This window comes from Lycorma delicatula, chromosome 1, assembly GCF_047948215.1.
Source record: "Lycorma delicatula isolate Av1 chromosome 1, ASM4794821v1, whole genome shotgun sequence".
Taxonomy (NCBI): Eukaryota; Metazoa; Arthropoda; class Insecta; order Hemiptera; family Fulgoridae; genus Lycorma; species Lycorma delicatula.
In genome coordinates, this window is record NC_134455.1 from 249,417,676 (window position 1) to 249,439,322 (window position 21,647).

The 21,647-nt window shown below is 29.4% G+C and overlaps 1 protein-coding gene across 1 annotated transcript; it reads right to left on the bottom strand.

The window, feature by feature from the left end:
• Positions 1–1,054: 1,054 nt before the first annotated feature.
• Positions 1,055–21,424, bottom strand: LOC142330260 (uncharacterized). Its single transcript, XM_075375449.1, has 5 exons — positions 21,380–21,424; positions 12,849–13,012; positions 5,867–10,229; positions 3,174–3,217; positions 1,055–1,672 (listed from the first exon to the last, which is right to left on the bottom strand). Exons 2-5 carry the CDS (start codon positions 13,010–13,012, stop codon positions 1,597–1,599), a joined length of 4,647 nt encoding a protein of 1,548 aa, XP_075231564.1. The 5' UTR covers positions 21,380–21,424; the 3' UTR covers positions 1,055–1,596.
• Between the last annotated feature and the right edge of the window lie 223 nt (positions 21,425–21,647).

The window sequence follows — 21,647 nt, forward strand, 5'->3', positions numbered from 1 at the left end:
AAATATGTCTAGGTTTTTAAAAATGGAGAGAGAAAATATTCTCTGTAAATTACTAGATAACCACTGGCAGACACACATGATATATGACCACTATAAACTAGACGATAAGTAAATGACCAGAACAAGAAAATAGCATGACATATAAATATGAACTGTAAAGAAAAACTGCTTCAAAAAATTTAACAAAATAATGTTATGTAATTTTTTAAATCTATCAGAAAGAATCCAAATATTTTTCAAAATATCTCTTGAGATATTGAAAAAATAGGTAACTAAGCAATGAAAGAAGGCTAGTTCAAAGAAATCTTGAAAAATATTCTTAAGAACAGCCTTAATGATCTTTCAAATAATAATAAAGAAAGTTTGTGAAAAAGATCAGCTTTATTACACAATTACAGAAAATGTAATAAAAAATTGTTTAATTTAAAATATCATGAAAAATGAAAGCAAAGTTGATAGGTAGGTTATGATTTTCAAGGAAAATGTAAGTTCTTGTTATTTTATGGATTTTTTTGAATAACCTTTGTAATTCTAACTATAAGAATTATCTACACACATTAATTCCTAGGCAGAATACAGTTTAAGCTTGTTCTTAATATTTGTGTTAATTACACATTTGCTTTTATTGAAATTCCATATAACATGTTTAAGTTACACATTTAAAAGCTGAAATCATTTTAAGATATACAATTTAGGTTTATAAATTAAACTGAATGCTGTACAATATCAGGTAGATATTATTTCATGTTATGATCTAAATCTTATGCTCAAAAGATGAAAAAAAAAAAAAAATAAATAAATACAAAACTAATATAATCTGTAAAAATATGTAGTATACTTCTAAATAAACAATACTTTTTGCAAAAAAAAGAAATTGTGCTAATTTTTCTTTGCTTTAATTTACCTTTTACAATAACAATAAACTGCAGAATAACAAGTTTGAATTATGACTAACTAAATTTATAACATAAATTTTTCTAAAATATTTATTTATATTATTATTAAGTACTGAATTTATATAATATAATATATAAATAACGTTATTATGTATTACTGAAAATATAATTATATTTCTTCACAGTGACAATGCTTGCAATAAATTGCAAAAATATTTTTAAAAAATCCAAGCAGTTGTTAAGAGTGACTTTAATTAATTTTTTGTGTACAATTATTACCATACAGAACTTCAATTAGTTCATCTCTGATGCTGCAGTACAATGTTTTCATTAAGATTTGTATCACAGACCTATGTGCTTTAACTATTTATTACCTTCAAATATATATACTACATATAATAGTTTTTTAAAATATTTTTTTTATTATTAAGTATGTTCTTAGTAACCTAAAATAATAAAAGTAGGTTTTAAGAAAATGCACTTTAGATTTTTAACTTTAAATTTTATTTAAATACTTAAAATATTTTTAATTTACTGTAGTTACTGTATTTTAAACTTATATAATACATGTTCTAACAATGCATAACATCAATTTGGTCCACGTACTAGCTGGTTAATAGTTTAATTAAGCCTCTAACAATTAACATTTATGCATTCATTATCTAGTGTAAAATAATTTGTTAAACACACGTCAGGCTATTTATTTTACATTAGATGTCAGTAAGATGCAAGCAACACTTCCAACAAGGGCTGCTTTGGTTTCTTCTTTCATAGACCTGAAAGAAAAGTACAGTATATACTTCTTATATAAAAATTTGACATTTTAATTCATAGGTTAAGAAGATTTATGTGTATGAACTTTAATTTATGTTTCTTTTTTCTTTACTACTTTACAAAGCATCTGTTTTCTTAACATTTAAATAAAATAATATTATTTTTTTCTTTATTTTTTTGCTTGATGATATCACTATGTAAACTTGAAGCTTGTGTTATGGTAACTGAATTTTGTAGCTTATGAAAAACGCCATGCCTGACTGGATTCAAACCTGAGACTTCTGCATGAAAGGAGGAGACACTACCACTCCATCACATAGATAATTTGCAATTAATGTTTAATAAAAGTAAATTCACCATTACAATTAATTTAGAGATCATTTTTAATTAACTATATTGTGCAACAATCTAGTTGAATATTTAAGGTCCTTCATAAAGTATAGGTCTATTATTCATTTTTTTTGTTATTATAACCAAAATTTATTCTACATTTAATAGCATAAAAATTGATTTATAATATATTTAGACTTTAAGAGTAAACTGATTTTTTTTAAAAACTTATCTGAATTGTCATAAGCATTCCTAACACCTATTGACATTGACTTAGCTGAATATGACATTCATCTGTATAATACATTTAATGTAATCATAAATTATATTTCAGTTTCATAAAATGTGTTTTTTTATATTGTTTATTATTTTTGTAAATCTGATTAGGGTGTTTATGAGGGAATTATATAAATAGCAATGAATACTAGAATTCAGTAAGTATTTAACATTAGAATTCCATGAAGTGATACTCATGCATGATTAACTGGAGAAACAATTATTACAGAATTCTGTTTCCTGTCATTTCGTACCATTGATATTTGCTTAAGAACTACTCAAATTTTACAGAATAAATGAAATTTCAGATTTAACTGAAATGTCAAATAAGATTTTTTTTCCACCATCATCACATTAAAATAATTATTTTCGACAAAAACTCTTTAAAATTAATTTCTCTAAAGGAAAAATAAAACTTATCTACTACTCTTTTTGAGGGCCCATAGCCTGGAGAATTCTAAGTCAATATTATTTTTCAAAATGACATAAAAATAAGTTATGTTCATAAAGAAGCAATAGAAATTGAGTACCTATTAAATAAGCTACTACATACAATGAAACAGGAAATACCTATAAAAAAAAAAAAATTACTGGTAAAATGTATACCCTGCACTGGCAAAATCGTATTATATGCACAAAGGTGACTTACAGATTCATTAATTTTGTACTAATTATATTTTATAATAAAAAGTTGAAAAATTATCTAATAATTAATAGAAATAGATCTCTTGAGTTTTTATTTCAGAGGAGTGTGAGTAGATAAAATATTTAGTAAGCATTTTGTAAACTTTATATAGTTTTATGAGTAGTTACAAAGTTTGAATGATTTATTTATCAAAATAAAATACGTTTTAATGACTAGAAACTAAAGAAAGAAAATTATTTTACCATACTTACCATACTGAAGAGAACAAGTTCTGAATGAATTCTGAGACATAATTCTGCAACAAATACAACATAAAATAAATAAAAAATGGTATTTAGCCCTATTACATCGAATATTTATTCCTATACTTCTTTTCTATATGGAGTCAGAGGAATATTAATTTTATTCACTGCTTAATAGCAGACAAATATGAAAAAAAGAAATACATCATATCTGAAACCAGAACCTTAAAGTAATATAATTTTATATTTTAACAACATATGTAAGCACCTGCCAACAGTCAGCATAATGTTTATTGAAAAAACAATAATTTGTGTTCTTTAGCATAATATATCCCAATTTTCACACAAAACGTTACACATAGAGAGAATCATAATATATTACATGCTCATGTTAGTCTTCAGTCACTTGATTTATCATTGAAAACTCAAATATTATAACTAATCAGTAGTTTTGTATTTTTTTCTTTTTCTTTCTGTAACCTCTGGGATTAGTGTTACGTATTGCTTCAGAAGATGAGATGAATGACAATTTTTTGTAGTGTGAAAAATCCTCTGAAGCAATACGTAACGGTGGTCCTGGAGGTTAAAGAAAGAAAAAAAAATGGTGACCGGCGGTGGTGTAGTGGCCACCATAGTTGCCTTATAAGCAATTTTTTATTTGACTTCATTTAATATAACCATTGTGCCTAACATCTGGGCAAGGAAACTGTTGTCAATCATTTGACATAATCTTTACTGAAACAGGTTACACTTGACACCACATATTCTGCAACAGTTAATTTTATTTTAAAAGGTTATAACAAAGCCATATGATAAATTTCCAAGAGATATAAAGAAAGTTGAACCGAGGCCACCCTAATGAATACTCATAATTTACTCTGCAGACTTATGAAAGTAATAATCTCCATTGTGTGTGTGTATTACGTACCAGATCCCTTGTAGAATGACTGTATGAAATCAAGATAATAATGTCGCCAATATTTTAATTTAAATGTCAGTAAAAAAATTCATTAAACAGAAAAACACAAGCATTCAAACTCTTCTGTTGCACATGAATAATTCTCTTCAAGAAAAATTGAGCCTACTCAAGTCTTAATTTAGTTGAATCTATTTTCAGTTGATAGAAATTTTATTATTCTTCACTCACACATCTTATTTAAAAATTAATTCTTCAGGTATATTTGAAAAAAATAATTTAATAAATAATATATGTAATTCTTCTCTATATTCAAATAAATTTGAATTACTTCTTATTTCAGATAGTGGTATAAGTTCTTAATTATCATTTCTTGCTGAAGACTTTTGCAGAAATGAAGAAAGAAAAACATTTAACCATACATTAATAAATTATTTTAAAACAATCATAATAATAATAGTAATGTATAATGAATACAAAAATTGTTAATAAACATTTTATTTGTCATAAAAGACTAACTTGGTCTAAAACAAATTGTAGCAATATACTTCCATTTTTTATTGATTAAATATATTTAATTCCCTGTTTTGCTTAATCTAGATCAGTTTCAGATTTCCATCTATCAAGCACAAAACCTGTTGTATTTTTTTATTGTAATTGGACTCAAGAAACATTAATCTTTTTTTCCATTTTGGAAGATCATTTCGTTTAATTATGAAAATTTTAGTGAATTCCAAAATTTTAATTAAGTTACTCAAATTTAAAATTCTTAAATTTAATATTAAAACCCACCACTCTCATAATGCTAGTTCTGACTTAAATTTTATTATTCAACGATTTTAAAAACGAGCTTTAACAACAAAAAAATATTGTACCTTCATTTTCACAGGCAATATGTGTGTACAAAGCAAGTTTTGTAAATATTTGTTAATCCCTATTATAATCTGTGGACCATTCTCAGATTATGGAATATACATTAGTGAAAATACATTAATTTTCTCTAGGTTTCATATCCCAGAGGATAAAGATTTGTAATTTTAATTTTATGAGCTCCTTATGGCTGGAAAGGGATCAGTATATTTTTTGTATAGTTCCACCTTTGAGTTTGGTCATCTTTCAGGTTTTTGATTCAAAGGCATTTCAAATACCATAACTTTGAAAAATGATCTTTTCCTGTTTCTTTTTTCAAGTGAGCCAATCCTTGGGGTTTTTCTACTAACAATTTGAAATTTCTATGGGTTGAACATCTTTTATGTAAAAAGAACTCACTTTTCACTTAAAGGGTTTCTTGCAAATTAACAGTTGAATTATTTATCTGTATTTTTTACAAGAAGATATGTATGAATTAACCACTAATCTCATTCCTGAGATGAGTGGTTAATTGAAACCCAAACACCAAAGAACACAGGTACCCACAATCTAGTATTCAAATCTGTGTAAAAATAAGAGACTACTAGGACTTGAACGCTGGAACTCTTGACTTCCAAATCAGCTGATTTGGGAAGATGCGTTCACCACTAGACCAACCCGGTGGGTTTACAAGAAGCTTACCATGTTAAAACCCTACCCTTGTTTGAAATAGCCAAATGTAGGAAAAATATTCTAAGTTTTCTAAGAATTTAAAAAGTATTCCAAGTGAGTTTTTTGAAGACTCTTTTTTAAGTTTAGCCACTTTTCATAGTCATTAATGAAAAAGAACATATTTAAAACCATACTTAACATATTTTTAAACCATGGTAAACATATTTTTACCGTATAAAAAAAAAATTCGATTCCTATAACATACCTGTTTGGAGCTGAGATTTTCTTCTGTGTCAATAGCTCCTGGATAAATCTTTAACTCTTCTTTCAACTTTGATAGAGATATTTCCAAATTAGAAAGATCCTGAAAAATTATCGATGCTTCATTTGACATTTCAGTCTTATTTTCAGAACTTGTTACGTTGCCATTTATTTCATTCTCATTACTCTTTGAATTAGTTGTAGAATTTAAGGGCATGATTTCTCTTCTATCCTGAATGAACCGAAGATTGTCACCAGGCGTTTTGACAATGTGTCCCATTTCAAAATTTCTAGGGATTTGTAAAGTAGGCAATTTCCATGACGTTAATCTGTTGTTAGAAATATCCGTAATCTGATAATTTATGTTGAGTTTAGCAAGAGTTGCGATTCCGTGACGGATTCCGGCTAATTCGTGGCTTAAATCAAGCATTCCAAAAAATCTGTAATTGCTAAGTCTTTTACCAGTTGAGTGACTATATGAGTGTTTCGCAGCAGTAAACAACGTATCTCTTCGGCGTAATGGTTCCCTGTCATTAAATCGTTCAAAGCTTCGACGATTATCTCGGTTTGTAGGTGCGTGCCTCACAAATTCTCGAGTCAGCATTTTTTGATTCGGTTTTTCAGTGATTCGTGTACGAATTCTGTTTTCTATAAATCGTAATTCTGTTTCATTTCTCAATTCACCATTTTTACGTTCTTTGTTTCGTTCTTCCGTATCCCGTTCTGCAGAATTTCGCCGTATGTTGGAATCTAACATCATTCTTGTACGCAGTCCCATCCTTCTTTGGCTATGTAAACGTAATAGAGACACCTGCTGAGTATCCTTCATACTTTGATGAAGTTTCTCAAACCTGTGACGTGGTTCACTTACAACAGAAATTTTCCATTCGTCAGGTTGTCGAGGGACTTTTTTGCCGTTAACGTACCTAATATCTGATCTTTCGGCTAAAATCTGCTTGATATCTGTTTCCATTTGACTAGAGAACCGTTTTTCAAGTTTCTCAAAGGAGTTACGGTTTTGTTCATCCAGTCGGTTTATTTCTCGATAAAGTCGCCTATTATCGTCAAACCGATAGTCTCTAGAGCGAATTGTAGCAGAAATTTGACGTGAATCTCTTTTAACTCTTTTAAAAAGTCTATCATCAACACTTGCAACACTACGCCGAGAGTCTTGTTTAAAAGAGATATGACTTCTAGTTTCCTCTGAACGTCTTCGGTTCTCTAGATGTTCAAATTCTCTTTGACGATCAGAAATTTGGACCTTTCGTGTATTTCTATCTTCTTTGTTTAGGCGCTTGTTCTCCACTAGTTCAGTGTTGCGAAGTGAATCACGGAATCTGCTAGATTCCTGAGAGAGACTTCTACTTTCTTGGCCTTCATTGTTTTGTCGACGACCTGATTGTTCGACAAAAATATTCTTATTATTTCTTTCTACCCCATTTTTTCGAGTCTTATATTTGTTGATTTCAGATTCGACACGAGTTCTTTGGGTTTGCCTGGGGATATCTAAATTGGATGTATGTTCAACCCTTCGCTGATCTTCATTACTTCCCATAGAAAGATGTTTATCAGTGCGATACGTATCACGCTTCAATGATAAGTAACTACCAGTTTCGAAAGAATGTCTTCTATTATTAAGACGTTCCAATGTTCTTCGATCAGGGGAGCGAATTGTTATATCTTTACGTGTCTCCCTTATCTGCTCACTTCTGCTAATGCTTTGAGGTGCCATAGTATTACGCTGGAAATTGTCTTCTAACAAAACATGTCTTATGATGAATTTTCTAATTTTGTTTTCATTATCAAATCGCTCAATGGTTCGTCGAACAAGTGCGGGAACGGCAGAATCTCGTCGTGCGCCGCTTTCTTGGTTACTTAAACGATGGCTGTTAAGGTATTTAGAAATGGGTGTTTCATATATTGGAGAACTACGTCTAACACTAATTTCCCGAGAGAGCTTCCTGTTATCAAGCCTTTCAATTGTTCGATGATCAAAAGATCGCGATGCAGCATCTCGCCGTGTGTCTTTTGCATGTTGGTTTACGTGTCTTCTTTCAGTTTGTTCAGTGATTCGTCGGTTATCGGATTCTAAAGGAATACGTCTTATGCTGGGTTCTTGAATCAGTCTTCTATTATCTGTTCGTTCAACGCCTCGTCGATCAAGAGTATGCACGGTTGAGTCTCTCATTACATTTCCATCCCGTTGGTTTAAGCGTCTGTTGTTGATTTGGTCGGTGATACGTCGTGTTTCAGATTCTGGAGAATTCCGTCTTATCCTGAATTCCTGAGAGGGTTTTCTACCATCAAATTGTTCTGTTGTTTCTCGTTCAAAGGGACCAACGGTAGAATCTCGAACCTGTCGACTGAAAGGTTTGCTATTAATTTGTCCAAAGTTATGTTTATTTTTAATAACAGGAGAAACACGAGTCATAGTGCCTTCTCGAGACAACCTTCTTTCGCTGAGCTGTTCAACACTCTGTTGATCAAGAGATCTTACAATAAAATCTTTTCGTGTATTCCTTTCTCTTTTGTTTAAGCGTCTGTTTTCATTTTTGTTTGTTACATAATGTATTTCAGATTCTGATGAACTGCGTCTAATAGTCCATTCTGGAGACAATCTTCTACCGTCACTTCGTTCAACATCTCGCCGATCATGAAAACGTATGGTAGAATCACTCGGTGGGTTTCTTTCCCGGTGTTTTAAACGCCTGTTATCGATGTTTTCAGTAACATATCGTATTTCAAATTCTGGAGAACTTCTTCTTATGCTGGAGTCTCGAATCAGTCTTCTATTATCAGTTTGTTCAACACCTCTCCGATCAAGAGAGCGGGTAGTAAAATCTTGCTGTGCATTTCTTTCCTGCTGATTAAAGCGTCTGAAATCTGTTTGTTCAATGAAGCGTCGTGCATCAGATTCTAAAGAAATACGCCTTATATTGGATTTCCCAGTCAATCTCCTATCATCATTTCGTTTAACACTTCGCCGATCAAGAGAACGCATGTTAGAATCTCTCAGAGCATTTCTTTCCTGTAGGTTTATATGTCTATTTTCAGTTTGTTCAATAATTTTATGGGCCTCAAAATCTGAAGGAATTTGTCTTATGTTGGATTCTCGATTCAGTCTCCTACCAATATCGGTTTGTCCAACATTTTGTCGATTAAGTGAGCGTGTAGCAGAACCTCGCCGTGCACTTTCTTCTCGTTGGTTTAAACTTTTCTGGTTACTTTGTTCACTGATGCGTTGTGCTTCAAATTCTGGAGATACCCGTCTAATCCTTACTTCTTGAGAAAGTCTTGCATCATCAAATCGTTCTATTCTTCCTCTTTCTAAGGAGCCCATGACAGAATTTCCTCGTGTGTCTCTTACCTGCCGGTTTAAATGTTTGTACAGTCTTATGTCACTAAATCGTTCATCATTTCTACTTTCAAGGTAGCGGAAGTTAAAATTTCGTGGTGTGCGTTTTTCCTCTCTACTTAAGCGTCTGTGACTGTTGCCCTCAGTATTACGTCGGACTTCAGATTCTAAAGAACCACGATTTATACGGATTTCTTGTGAATGACTGCTGCTGCTATCAAGTCGTTCCCCGCTTTGCCTTTCTATATTTCTTTTCTTTCGATTTAAATATTTGTTGTCACGTTGCTCTGAAATACGATGAATATCACGTTCAAGTACATCACGTCTTCCTGAAAGTCGTGCAATATTAGACTGATGATTTGAAAGCTCTGAAGGGACATGCTGTATTTCTTGATCTCTTTTATTTGTCAGATTATTGCCAGATCGCGTGACAGTTCGTCCTGAAATGCTCGTCTTAGAAGAATGTGAAGACTGCTTTCGTTTATCAGACTTTGTTTTTAGCTGACTCGTTTGTTTAAAAACTAATGGTGAATTTCTATCATCATTCAACTTCATGTTGTCAACATTTAAAATTTCACGTGTATAATGTTCAGTTGACTTTCTTACTGATTCTTTTGAAAATCTTTTGTTGTCAAGCCGTGCTGTAATTTGTCGATTAAACATGGGTTCTACAACTTTACTATTTCTTTCTCCTTGATTTACTGCTCTATTTTCAAAGTATCTTATTTTTTTCTGTGTTGTAATTTCACTGTTTGCTCTAATTCTGTGGTACTTAAGAAGTAGTCTTCTGTCATCAGGCTGTTCCACAATGTGTTGATAAGGCAATCCTTTAGTAGATATTATCATTCCAGATCTTTCTTTGTTACCATAAGAAAGGTCTTTCTTCGAACTAGCAAGAACTTCAAAACATGTGCCAGTATCGTTATGATTTCCCAAGTAATTATCTTCACAATTTATCCGAGATTTATCAATATAACACATTCCCTCTCCTTTACTTAGATGTTCTGTTTTGCTGTAAAAAGTAAAATTTAAAAAAATTATTATTTGTTTAATGAAAAAAAGATTTAGGAACTAACTCAAACATTAACTCTAAGAAAACTACTTTTCAGATAGTAGTTTTCAAAGAATGTGTGAAGTGATAAAGAAATTATACCAAATTTGCTTGTGAAAAACTTTTCTTCATTAGTGAAACCAAATAATGCAAAGTTGAAAGTATTAAGCTAATTAAAAATAGTTTTTCTTGGATTCTTTGCAAAGAGAGTAGAAACAACAAATGAGGAAATTTTTACTATAAACTTATTTTAATTAACATAGAAAATTTCTTTACTTAATTAGAAAGTATGTTTTTATTGTATGAAGAAATTTAAATGTACATACATAAAGATTACAATATACTTGTATTTAAATAACTTCAGTTGCATGTACTTAAAAAGTCAATATCATTTTTATTCAATAATAATAATAATAGTATTATTTAATATAATACTCACCAAATTACTCGTACCCAATTTTTTCTTAAATATTTAATTTGGTTAGTAACTAAGAAGTAACTTATAACAGCAATAGTGTATAATACTGCATTATTAAGTGATGCTAAAAAATGCTAAGGCTTGATCCTATTCATGACACTGTTTTACTATCATATCTATTTTTAAATAAATTGCCCTAAGCCACATTAATCTTTCTGATATCCATCTGTTTTTAAATAAAAGAATAGTTTCTGCCAAAGAATAATTGATTTGAATTCTGTGTATTTTGCTTATTTAATTTTGGAGTGGTTTTCTTTACAAAAGTATGTTAAAATCATGTAAAGAGTAAAATATAAAAATAATCATTTTCAGGGTCAAAATTAGTCATTATTTAAGAAATAAATCAAAAATTACTATAACAATACAAGTAATCATTATTGGACAAGAAACATTTTTTTCAGAAACAAGAGTTATACAAGGGCAGTATAATTTATCATTCAATACGTACCGTTTTTTATTATAATGTTGTACATGTATTATATAAGACAAACACATTAATAAAATAATACAGGTAACTGTACCCTAAAATTATTCTGTGTAATTATTCATGATGAAATAAATTTACAATGAAATATTTTATCTGTAAAAAATTAAATTTTTAATTGTTATTAAAAATAGTTGTAAAGAAAATTGAAAGATTTGTACAAATCAATTAAATGGGGAAAATCTTTTCTAAACAAAATTTTGTTTATGTTATAAAGTATTTTTTACTTCAGTCAACCAACACAGTGATGACAAATACAGTGATAAATATGTGATATTTATTTTTTCTGCATTTGTATTTAAAAATAAACTTAAATTTTCTTTTGTCATACATTCTTTAAAAAGTCTTCCCTCTAAATTTCCTATATTTACATAGGACTCATTATAGAATTAGACTGCAATAAGCTGTTAAAACAGAAAATATTCTACATGTTTATAAAATGTAAGTATTATAGAGTAAATATTAAAACATAAAATGTTTCAAAAACAATGTACACAGTTGAATTGAGAAAAAATTTTTTCCATTCTATTTGACTGCAAAAATCTGATTATTGCAATACAGTAATGCTTGAACAAAATAAACTAAATAAAAATTTCAGATTTGAACTAACTGCTGTATTACATGCTTTCAAGAGGTGGTAATGACAGATAACCACAAATTTAACATCTCTGCTGAATGTGTAGTAAAAATTATGAACAAAATAGTAATAAGGTAAGCAGCTGAGTGATACTGTGGTTGGCAATGCTACTGATAGGTAGCAGATGATCAACTACCAGCTACAGTGTCATCTGAACTGTACTTCTAGAATAGGGCTAATTATGGAAGATTGAGTTTTGCCTGTGACATTTTTCTAAAAAATCACTAAATTAAATTATTTTAGCATGTAAAGTGTAGTAAATTCTTTCTGCTTAGTATAATTACACTTTGTAATTATAACAATGTATTATATTTTTAACAATATTTTTTAATAAATACAAATTATAAAAATAAAATTGTGGAGATTATTGTTACTTTTATTTCATGTAAGTCACCACTTTCTGTGAAACATTAAATTTCTTTTGTTGTTATATTTTCAACTCTCAATAAGTTTAGAGTATATTAACAAAAAAATGGTAGACTGAACTTGGAATTGGTGCTTGGTGCAGTAGCTTGTTCAATTTATCCAATTATTTACTAATTTTACATATCCAGTCAAAATTTAAGGTGTTTCCCTTAGCCTGTATAGGTAAATATTGAGAAATAATCTAGAAAAACAAGATTTTTGAATTACTAATATTATGAAATAAAATGAGTAATTAAAATAAACATCAATATGAAAAATCTTGGGTATAATTTTAGTGATGTTTGGAATTAGACCATAAATTTACTGTATCCTTTTCTTTTGTTTTTTTTTTTATTCATTGAAGTAGGTGTGGGAAAAATCATCTTAATTCAATTCAATTGATGAAATAAATACAGTATCCTGTTTTTCATCTTTCTCAGAACTGAGGGATGAATAACTCAGTAATGAAATAAACCACCACTTTTATGAAAACATTTCTTTTATGGAACATTGTTCTAAGAAAATAAATCATGATTATATTAATAATATTCCATCTAGATTCTGATTTTTACTTACCCTTTAAACTCGGGGAAGCTCTGGGAGTACAGGTCATCCCTTGATATGTCCAGTTTTTCTCTACTCAGTGCTCCTATATTGGGACAGGATAAGTAGAGTAAAAGACAACACATTTGCGTGAGACATCTTGCCCCAGGCAAGATAACGAGACGGGTTTTCCTCATCTGTGATTGATAAATACAAAAATATTTCATGTATTTATTCAGAATTTTTGTTAATTGTTAGTTTTATGCATTAATTATTTATTAATAAATAACTTTAAAAGAAAACTAAACTTTTTGACAAATTTAAAATCTATGGTCTACTTAATTATTAATCATTAATCATCGGTCTATTAGTTAATCAGTAATTAAATTAATTCTCTTTTATCTATAATTGAATACTAATTGATTATTATAGTATTTAATAATAACTGCAGTTTTGGTTGTTTTTTTTATAATAATTTTACCTATTTGAATGGGAATTTTGGTAAAGTGGACCAACCATGTGGTACATCAAATTTTGGTTTTTGGAGTAACATGAAATACTTTTCATGCAAAGTTGATGGTATAATCGATTAAGCCATATTTTGTTCACTCCAGTTTTTATAAAGGGATACCTTTAAAAACCAAAATATTGTGTTTAGGAAAGTGGTTTAACTGAGTTTCATTTACTGTATTTTGAACTAACCAATGTTATAATGGACTATCCATACATTGGTCAATAGTCTAATATTGAGGAAACATGAAACAGTAAAGTGGACTAACTTTTCTGAGCTGTTTGCTTAGCCATATATCATCTATTAAAAAAAACATTGTAATAAAATAACCAAACTGAAGTTGGCAGGCATTTTCCTGCCAACTTCCTTTTTGTTTTGCCTTTTGTTATGCATTTTTGAACCTGGTAGTACTTATTGGGTTATTCTTCTGTTAGCTGTGTTGTGTTTGTTCATCTAGATTTGTTGCTAGTGTTAAGCTTTACTTTTTAAAAAATGGATGAACATATGATTAGGGAAATCATTGATTTTTCTGACAACTATGTTCTAACAACCCAGACTGTGTTCCTGAAATGGATGATCAATCAAAATCAAATGAGGTAAATCAACATTTAATTATTTGACAAGAAGAGGTAGCATTGTAAATCAAGAACTTCGAGAGAATAATATTGCTAATTTAGAACGTTCTGAGACAGATGACCCTCTCTCTGGCTCAAGTGATGAAAAAAAAATCAGAAAAAAGCTAGAAAGAGGAAAAATAAATGGAGCCAAGAGGAAAGAAAAAAGCTACATCACACGGAGAAGAATATGAAACAAAAACAAAAAAAAATGTTAAAAAGAAATCTTGGTATCTACAAAACTGCAACTGTCCTCTCAAATATGATGAAAAAATTACTAATGATAGAAAACAAAATGTATTTCATGCTTTTTACAACTTAAATTCATGGAATTAACAGTCAGATTTTCTAGCAGGAAATATTAAAGTGATGAAGAAGAAAAATTATGATAATGAGTCTCAAAGAAGTTCTATTCATTATTATTACTTAAAAAATCATGAGGGAGAAGACATAAGTGTGCAAAAAAGTGTTTCAAATGATTACAAGTTTAAGCTGGTATGATCAATAAGGTTTTGAAACGAACTCATCTGAATGGAATTTCATGTTCTGATAAGAGAGGTCAGCTAATAAAACCCTCCACCTAATAAAACAGCAACTGAAAAATTTTAATTTTATATAAATTTCATTATTTCAATTCCTACATACAATCACACTATAACACAAAATCCCAACAAAACCTTCTTTACTCCTGAATTATGTCTGGCTAAGTTGTACATACTAAACAATAAATACTGTACTTAAAAAATGCAACAGCCTTTATCAAATCAAATTTTTAGTAAAAAAAATTAATATTGATTTTGTCGAACTTAGAAAGATACCTTCTGACATGTGATTCTCTAAAAAATAAAATAAATCACGCTACAAATGACAAATTAAAAAAATAAATAAATAACTGGGAACTTGAAAGCCATCCCATTAAGATGGAAATGGGCTTGAATAAATATAAAAATTCCAAGGCTTTCTTTTTACCAAAAAAAAGTAGAACTATTATTTTACTTTTGATTTGATGAAGACACTGCCAACATCTCTTTTTTTTGGCCACAGGAATGGTGTATTACAAAAGACAAAGTGGACTTACTGTTTAGACGTTCATAAATCTAAAGAAAGTAATGGTTTTATATATCTCTGGAATGAAGCTCAAGTATCCAGCTTTGTCTTGTGAAATTGCACCTTGTCTATTAAAATACAGGTGTCCCACAAAAAAACAGAGAAACTTTCAGGACTTATTGTACTGGTGAAAATAATGAAAAAAGTTCATATAAACATAGGTCTGGAAAAGCTTTGTTTCCGAGTTATGACTAGGAAAAGATTCCACCCAAAATTACATTTTCTACAAGTTTTGTTATTAAATCTTCTGCATTTATTAGTCATTAAAAGCTATTGTACCACAAACCTAAAAAAAACTTGTTTTTTGACTCCGAATTTTGTGTTTTATGTCAGATATCTTAAAAAGTACTTTTAATGTTAAAGAGATCATGCATAATTTTTTGTTTCTGGTCACTCCTATAATGACAGTGAAAGACTTTGGCATCAATGAAAAAACAACCAAATTGAGGTATCTACCTGTCAAGTCACTGGCTGAACTGGATCAATCTTTTTATGGCTATGAAATTAAATTGAATGACTTTAAGGACATTAACATCCTGAATACCCACATTGTATATAGAAAATAAGATACAAGGCTCAAAGTATTAAGCGTTCATTTTCAATGAGATAAGCCATTTCCTTATTTTTAAATACAGTCATGATGAATATGTACAAAGAACTTGATGTGAAGAAAACTATTAAAGGGAGACCAAAATATCTTATTACTGTTCTTCTATTAGAATAATCAGAGCACAATAGTTTATCAGCAACAAAGGTAAGAGAATTTTATTAAGTATTTTTAAACTAAAACAAATTTATTTTGGATAAAAATTTTTTGCTTTTAAGCAATTATATTCTCAAAATAAATTTAATAAAAGTCAGTTTTTACCAATTACAATTTTTGAACTACCTTTTGGTCTCAAAATATCATAACCCATTGGGCTGATAAAGTAGTTAACTTGACATTGCAACTCAGTTGTTTAACAGCTGATTTTCTCAAGATGAAGGTTCTGAGGTTCAAATCCTAGTAAAAGTTGCTTTTATATGGATTTGATTACTAGACTGTGGATACCAGTGTACTTTGGTAGATGGGTAGATGGGGGCTCAATTAACCACATGTCTCAGGAATGGTCAACCTGAGTTTGTGTAACACTACACCTCATTTAAATGTCATACATATCATCCTCATCTCATTGCTTATTGTTCACTAATTGAACAGATTGCAACGTACATATATACAAAAAACAAAAAAATGATAGCAAAAAACTATCAGAAAGAAAACCCACATGTTATTTTTATTGCTGTGGACATAATTTTAACATCTACAGAAAAGTAAATACTTAAATTCTTGAGTTTAAACATTTTCAAATAAGCTTAGAGTACTCCTTTCCATTTTTGGTGGTATGTTGTGTTTATTGCCTCGAATAACGAGACATTCACAAAATTGTCTCACAATAAGTAGGCAAGGGGATCGCGCTTCCACGAGCTCAGTTTGCTAGTTCAGAGGGATACGCTGTAGGACATTCAAGATGTCCAGACGAGGCCTACAGTGAAGGCAAAAGCTGAATTAATAAATCACTGATGTAAATGTCGACCGAGGCATTTACATCGGTGGCATCCCTACAAGGCCAGGCTTATTACTATGTTGAACGGGGCAGGTGGTGTGGCGACTGGAACATCACTAGACGGGTGTCTTCCCCTACAGGGTTGGGATGTACTATAAAGCTACTGTATTTACAGTAAAACAAATTTTTGATTTTGAAAAATCATCCAGCTCAAACGATAAGGAAGAAGGCAATTTATTTTTATTTCAAAGAATTTCTCATGGTTTAGCAACAACATATGATTACTTACTTTTTTGACTGATATCAGTCAGAATTTTCAATTGACCCTAGACTAATTCCTTTTGTTTCTCAAAACCAAACTGCAAAAATAAATTTTGATAACACATAAACAAAGTGGTATTAATAAATGATATTGTTATTGATATTTCTAATTAGTGTTGTTTGCAATTAGTCAAAATGCTTCATCACAGCCAAAATCTCTAATCAGCTATTAAAATTAAGTGTGCTACAAAAAACTATTTAATAAAAAGTAACTAAACAAAACCTTCTTTAACACTGTGCTGACAACTTTTACAGCAAGTGGGAGCAATAATAAGGTTCAGACCTACCTTCGTGAGAGAAGTTAAATACTTTCTATAGATATATATCAACAGAAAATGTTTAACTATTTTATAATAGAAATTTCCCATCGATTGGGGAAATGATTAAAATCACCAATAAATACAGCAGCAGTTATTTAATCCTGCTGAACATCAAATATGTTTAATAATGATATGAATCAGTTTAAAATAGCAGTATCATTTTACATCAGAAGTTCAAATTCAATTAACTACACTGTTTCAGAGAATGCTGTCTTGAGATGGGACAGGATGACTCCTCAGCTGTAATTAGATTAATGTACTGCTTTAAACTGCACATAAAAAAAATATACATACATAACTTTACCAATTGACTAGAGAAAGTGTAATTATTTGTTGTCTAATAATACATTGTACCACGACAGAAAGTCATTAAAGTACTAATTTACAGCTTTTCACTATATTTTCCAGACATCTTATGACTGTGATCCATATAAATGTGAAGTACAAGATGCACCAGTCCGAGCTGCTTTCTCTGAGAATAATATTCATTGCACATACTGTCTCTGTAAAGAGCAGAATTAAGTTGCCCCTTGTAACGACCAAACATCAGCTCATTTCATCATACTTGCGAGTGCTGATGTACAGCCAGTATATTAGGCTCACTGAAGAAGTCTGTGGGAAACCATCTCATTCTTCTGCTGGTTGATACTGAATGGTTATACGAATTTCAAGAGTAATTTGTATTATGTCATGTACAAATTTTCTATAAAAACATAAAAGCTATAACAGCATATAAAAACTGTTAACAGTAGACTATAAATTACTTTCATGAACGTATTTTAAATGCCAGTACTGGATCAAAATGAAAATATTCATTGCCAGAATAACAATTAAAATTTTAATTTTTCTTTTAATAGTACATGTTTTTCTATCATTGAAAATTATACTTTTAGTTTATTTATGTATGTAATAATAAAATTTTAAAATCTTTGTTTTTGCAGTCTACTTCTAGTGTATTGGAAAATTAATGAAGCTCTGTTATGCTTCCTTTGCGATTATTAATAAATTACCAAACCATTTTAGAAATCTTCCTACGAATTTATTTAAAATAAAATTTAAGGTTTTTCTTTTTCAGAGCTATTATTACTATGTTGATGATTGTTTAAATAACACAAAAGAAAAAAAAATCTAAAATTTTCTACATATTGTATGTATACGAATAATGTGTGATCAAATAATTCTATAATTTAACTCATGATTTCTTGTTTTTGTAGTGTCCATATTTTGTATTTTTATCGTTACAAAATAAACATCTTGTTTTTAATTTTCTTATATTTTTTTATTGATCATCATATAAATGCTGATAATTTTAGTTTTTCGTTTTTAATATTCTCTAAATAAGGTAGTACTGCGGTAACTTGCTGACGACGGAAAGGTTGAAATGCCTTTTATGTCGGCAAATACTATAGATCTTTCACACAACTTAGCGACATTATACCAGGACCAGCCCTAGCGTTTTCGCCGCTGTAGGCAAACCCCAAAAATACCTCTCCCAAGCTTAAAAAAAACACTTAAAAAACACTTATAAAAGAACCATGTTAACCGGAAAAATTACATATAATTGAATTAAGACAATAATACTAATATAAATTTACGGAAAATTGTTTTATTGAAAAACAAAATTTACATTTTCAACGAGCTAATAACAACGAACTTAAAAACTGTAAAAACCAGTAGGCCTACCTACTATTTTCATAAATAATTTAAATATACTTTTAAAACAATAAACAAAACTAGTACAACAATAATATATTATTATTGTACTAATAAATAATATTATTATTTAGTTTCAAGTAATCAACATATATTTATGTGGGTTGTGTTTTTCTGCGCTCTAGTTCAAGCGGTTTTGCCGCCGTAGGCAGTTGCCTATCGCCTAGGGCCGGCGCTGATTATATAAGAATAAAGCTCCAATTCTAATAGAATCGTAGTAATTTTTTTAATTTTATTTTAAAGAATATTTTTAAATTAAATAAATTTAACTGGCCTTAGTTTTACTGATAGAATTGTAACGAAATTTTTAAATATTTTTTTATAAGTTAAATTAAACATATCTCTTGCAAAAAAAAAAAATTATAAGTATTTTTTTTAGATTTATTTCTACAGCCATAATATATTTTTGCTACAATTATTTAAAAATTTATTGAGAAATTACAATAAAATTAAAAAGAAAATAAATTCCAAAATCAACGATTTAAAATATGAAAAATTAATTTTTTGAAGTTTGCCTTACACTGTCTTCCAACAGATGTGCAAATCCTATTACAGCTAGCAGTTGATTTAGTCCAACATTTGGCCAACCAATAGTGATAAAGTGTCATTAATAAAAAACAAGCACCGGGTCAAAAATTCATTCAAATTTAGTTTAAAAAAGAATACTTTTGAGTTTGAAAATAAATATTATTTTCAAACTATATAAATAAATAAACGCATATTCTGTATATTATATATATTCTAAGAGTTAATCTAAAAGTGGCGACAGAAATTATGGTTAATTCCTTTAGCTACCGTTTTTCAATTATACTTATATTTCTGTTTCATAACTGAACCATTAAAGATTTCCAAACCGTCCCTTACCATTAAAAAGAACTTTTCAAACGTCTATACTTCCAAAAAAAGGTATGTCGTACATTTTGCAGTAGTGTATATATGATGAATCTGCCTATATGGAATACGCATGTAAAATAATGTAAAAGTGCATTCCTTACCGTTATTAAATTCCAAAATGTCTTAAGTTACTGGATTACAACAAGAATGACCTAAATTCTTTTCCATTCTTCATTTTATCTTTTAGACAATGTTTGATATCAATAAACATATTGTTTTACACCCATAAAATAGGAAATTCATGATTTATACTACAGTACAAAATTTACGACTAGGCGTGTATGAAATCTACAGTATTATATTGGACATTATTGACAGCTAAGATATTGAAAATTATTATAATTTTTTCCAAAATGTAAAATAAATAAATTTACAACTGCGTACAAATATTACGTAAAATTAATCCAATATAAGAACATACAAACTTCATACTTATGCATTTCTTTATTCAATGAAACATAGACTTTCAAAAGAAGCTATTTCTATTTGAATGAATATAATACTGTAATTTATTTACTTAAATTTTTTGCAGATCCCATCTGTTTTAATCAATCGAAAACTAGCAGAAATAGGCATTATTCGAGTAAGTATTAATTAAATTAATTTGTATCCAACGGTAATGTTTTTAAAAAAATTCATTTATTTATACGTCGTCTATCCTTAACGCACTGAATTTTTTAATGTAAAAATTCGAAAATAAATTTTCTATTGTCCAATTCTTAAAAGTCAGCGATGATCGGAATGATTCGAAATCCTGTGTTTAATTCATAAATTTTATTCGCACGCAAAAAAAAATGAATAAAGATCTTTATGAGATACGTCAAATTTATGCATCGAGTTATTCTATCATAGCAGGTTTATTTTAAATAAGCAACAGTGCAGACACTTACTATAGAAGAGTAAAAGTGGATGGGTATACTTTTCCCAGAAGAACACTGCATATGAGTACTATAATATACTGTACGTGCAACTGATGAATGTCAATGAGAACTATAAAGTTTATATAATTTTCATTGAACTCAAGTAATTATTATAACAAACAAGAGTAATAATAGTTACAGCAAACCTTAACGTAACCCGACATAAAATATTCGTACTTAAAATTCTTGTTACTGAATAACAACGGATGACAAAAACTGTTGTTTAAAAGGTCAAGAGACTTTGAAAAATTAAAATATATAAGAATATATCTATCATCTTTTAGTTGTTTACTTGCGACCAAATCTATTTATTAAAATAAGATTAATGTTCAACGAAAATTACATCCATTTAAACATGTTTATTATAAAAGGTTAGTGGCTAAATTAAATGATAAATATAAAATAGTTGGTTTTTGCGTGATGCTGTTGCAAAAAACAAACAAACTTTGGCATTTTACGAGATACAAATTTTAAATAACTTAATTCGGCATTTGACTGAAATTAGTTTAATTTTTTGTTACTTAAATTAAGTTTTAAGAAGTCTAATTGTTTTCCTAAAAGAAAAATACATATCAAGAAAATAACTATTACAAAGAATACCCTCGCAATCAGTGTCTTACCTGGAAGGTAGAAGCGAACTGTATTCTGACGGCTGCCTCTGAAGAGTGCCGTTATGCGTACAAGAACAGTTTTATATAGGGCAACTGATGTGCGTCATAATTGAAAATTGAGATTGAATCGGTTAGTAATTTATTGCGAGCTCAGGTGGCTCATCTGGCACTTTAACTCGATCTGGAGACCAATAGCACACCCGACTGCTTCACCAAATAGAATTACCTTCTTATCTCTGTCGACCACAAGCTGTGACGTCAATAGCCAGTCTTCTGG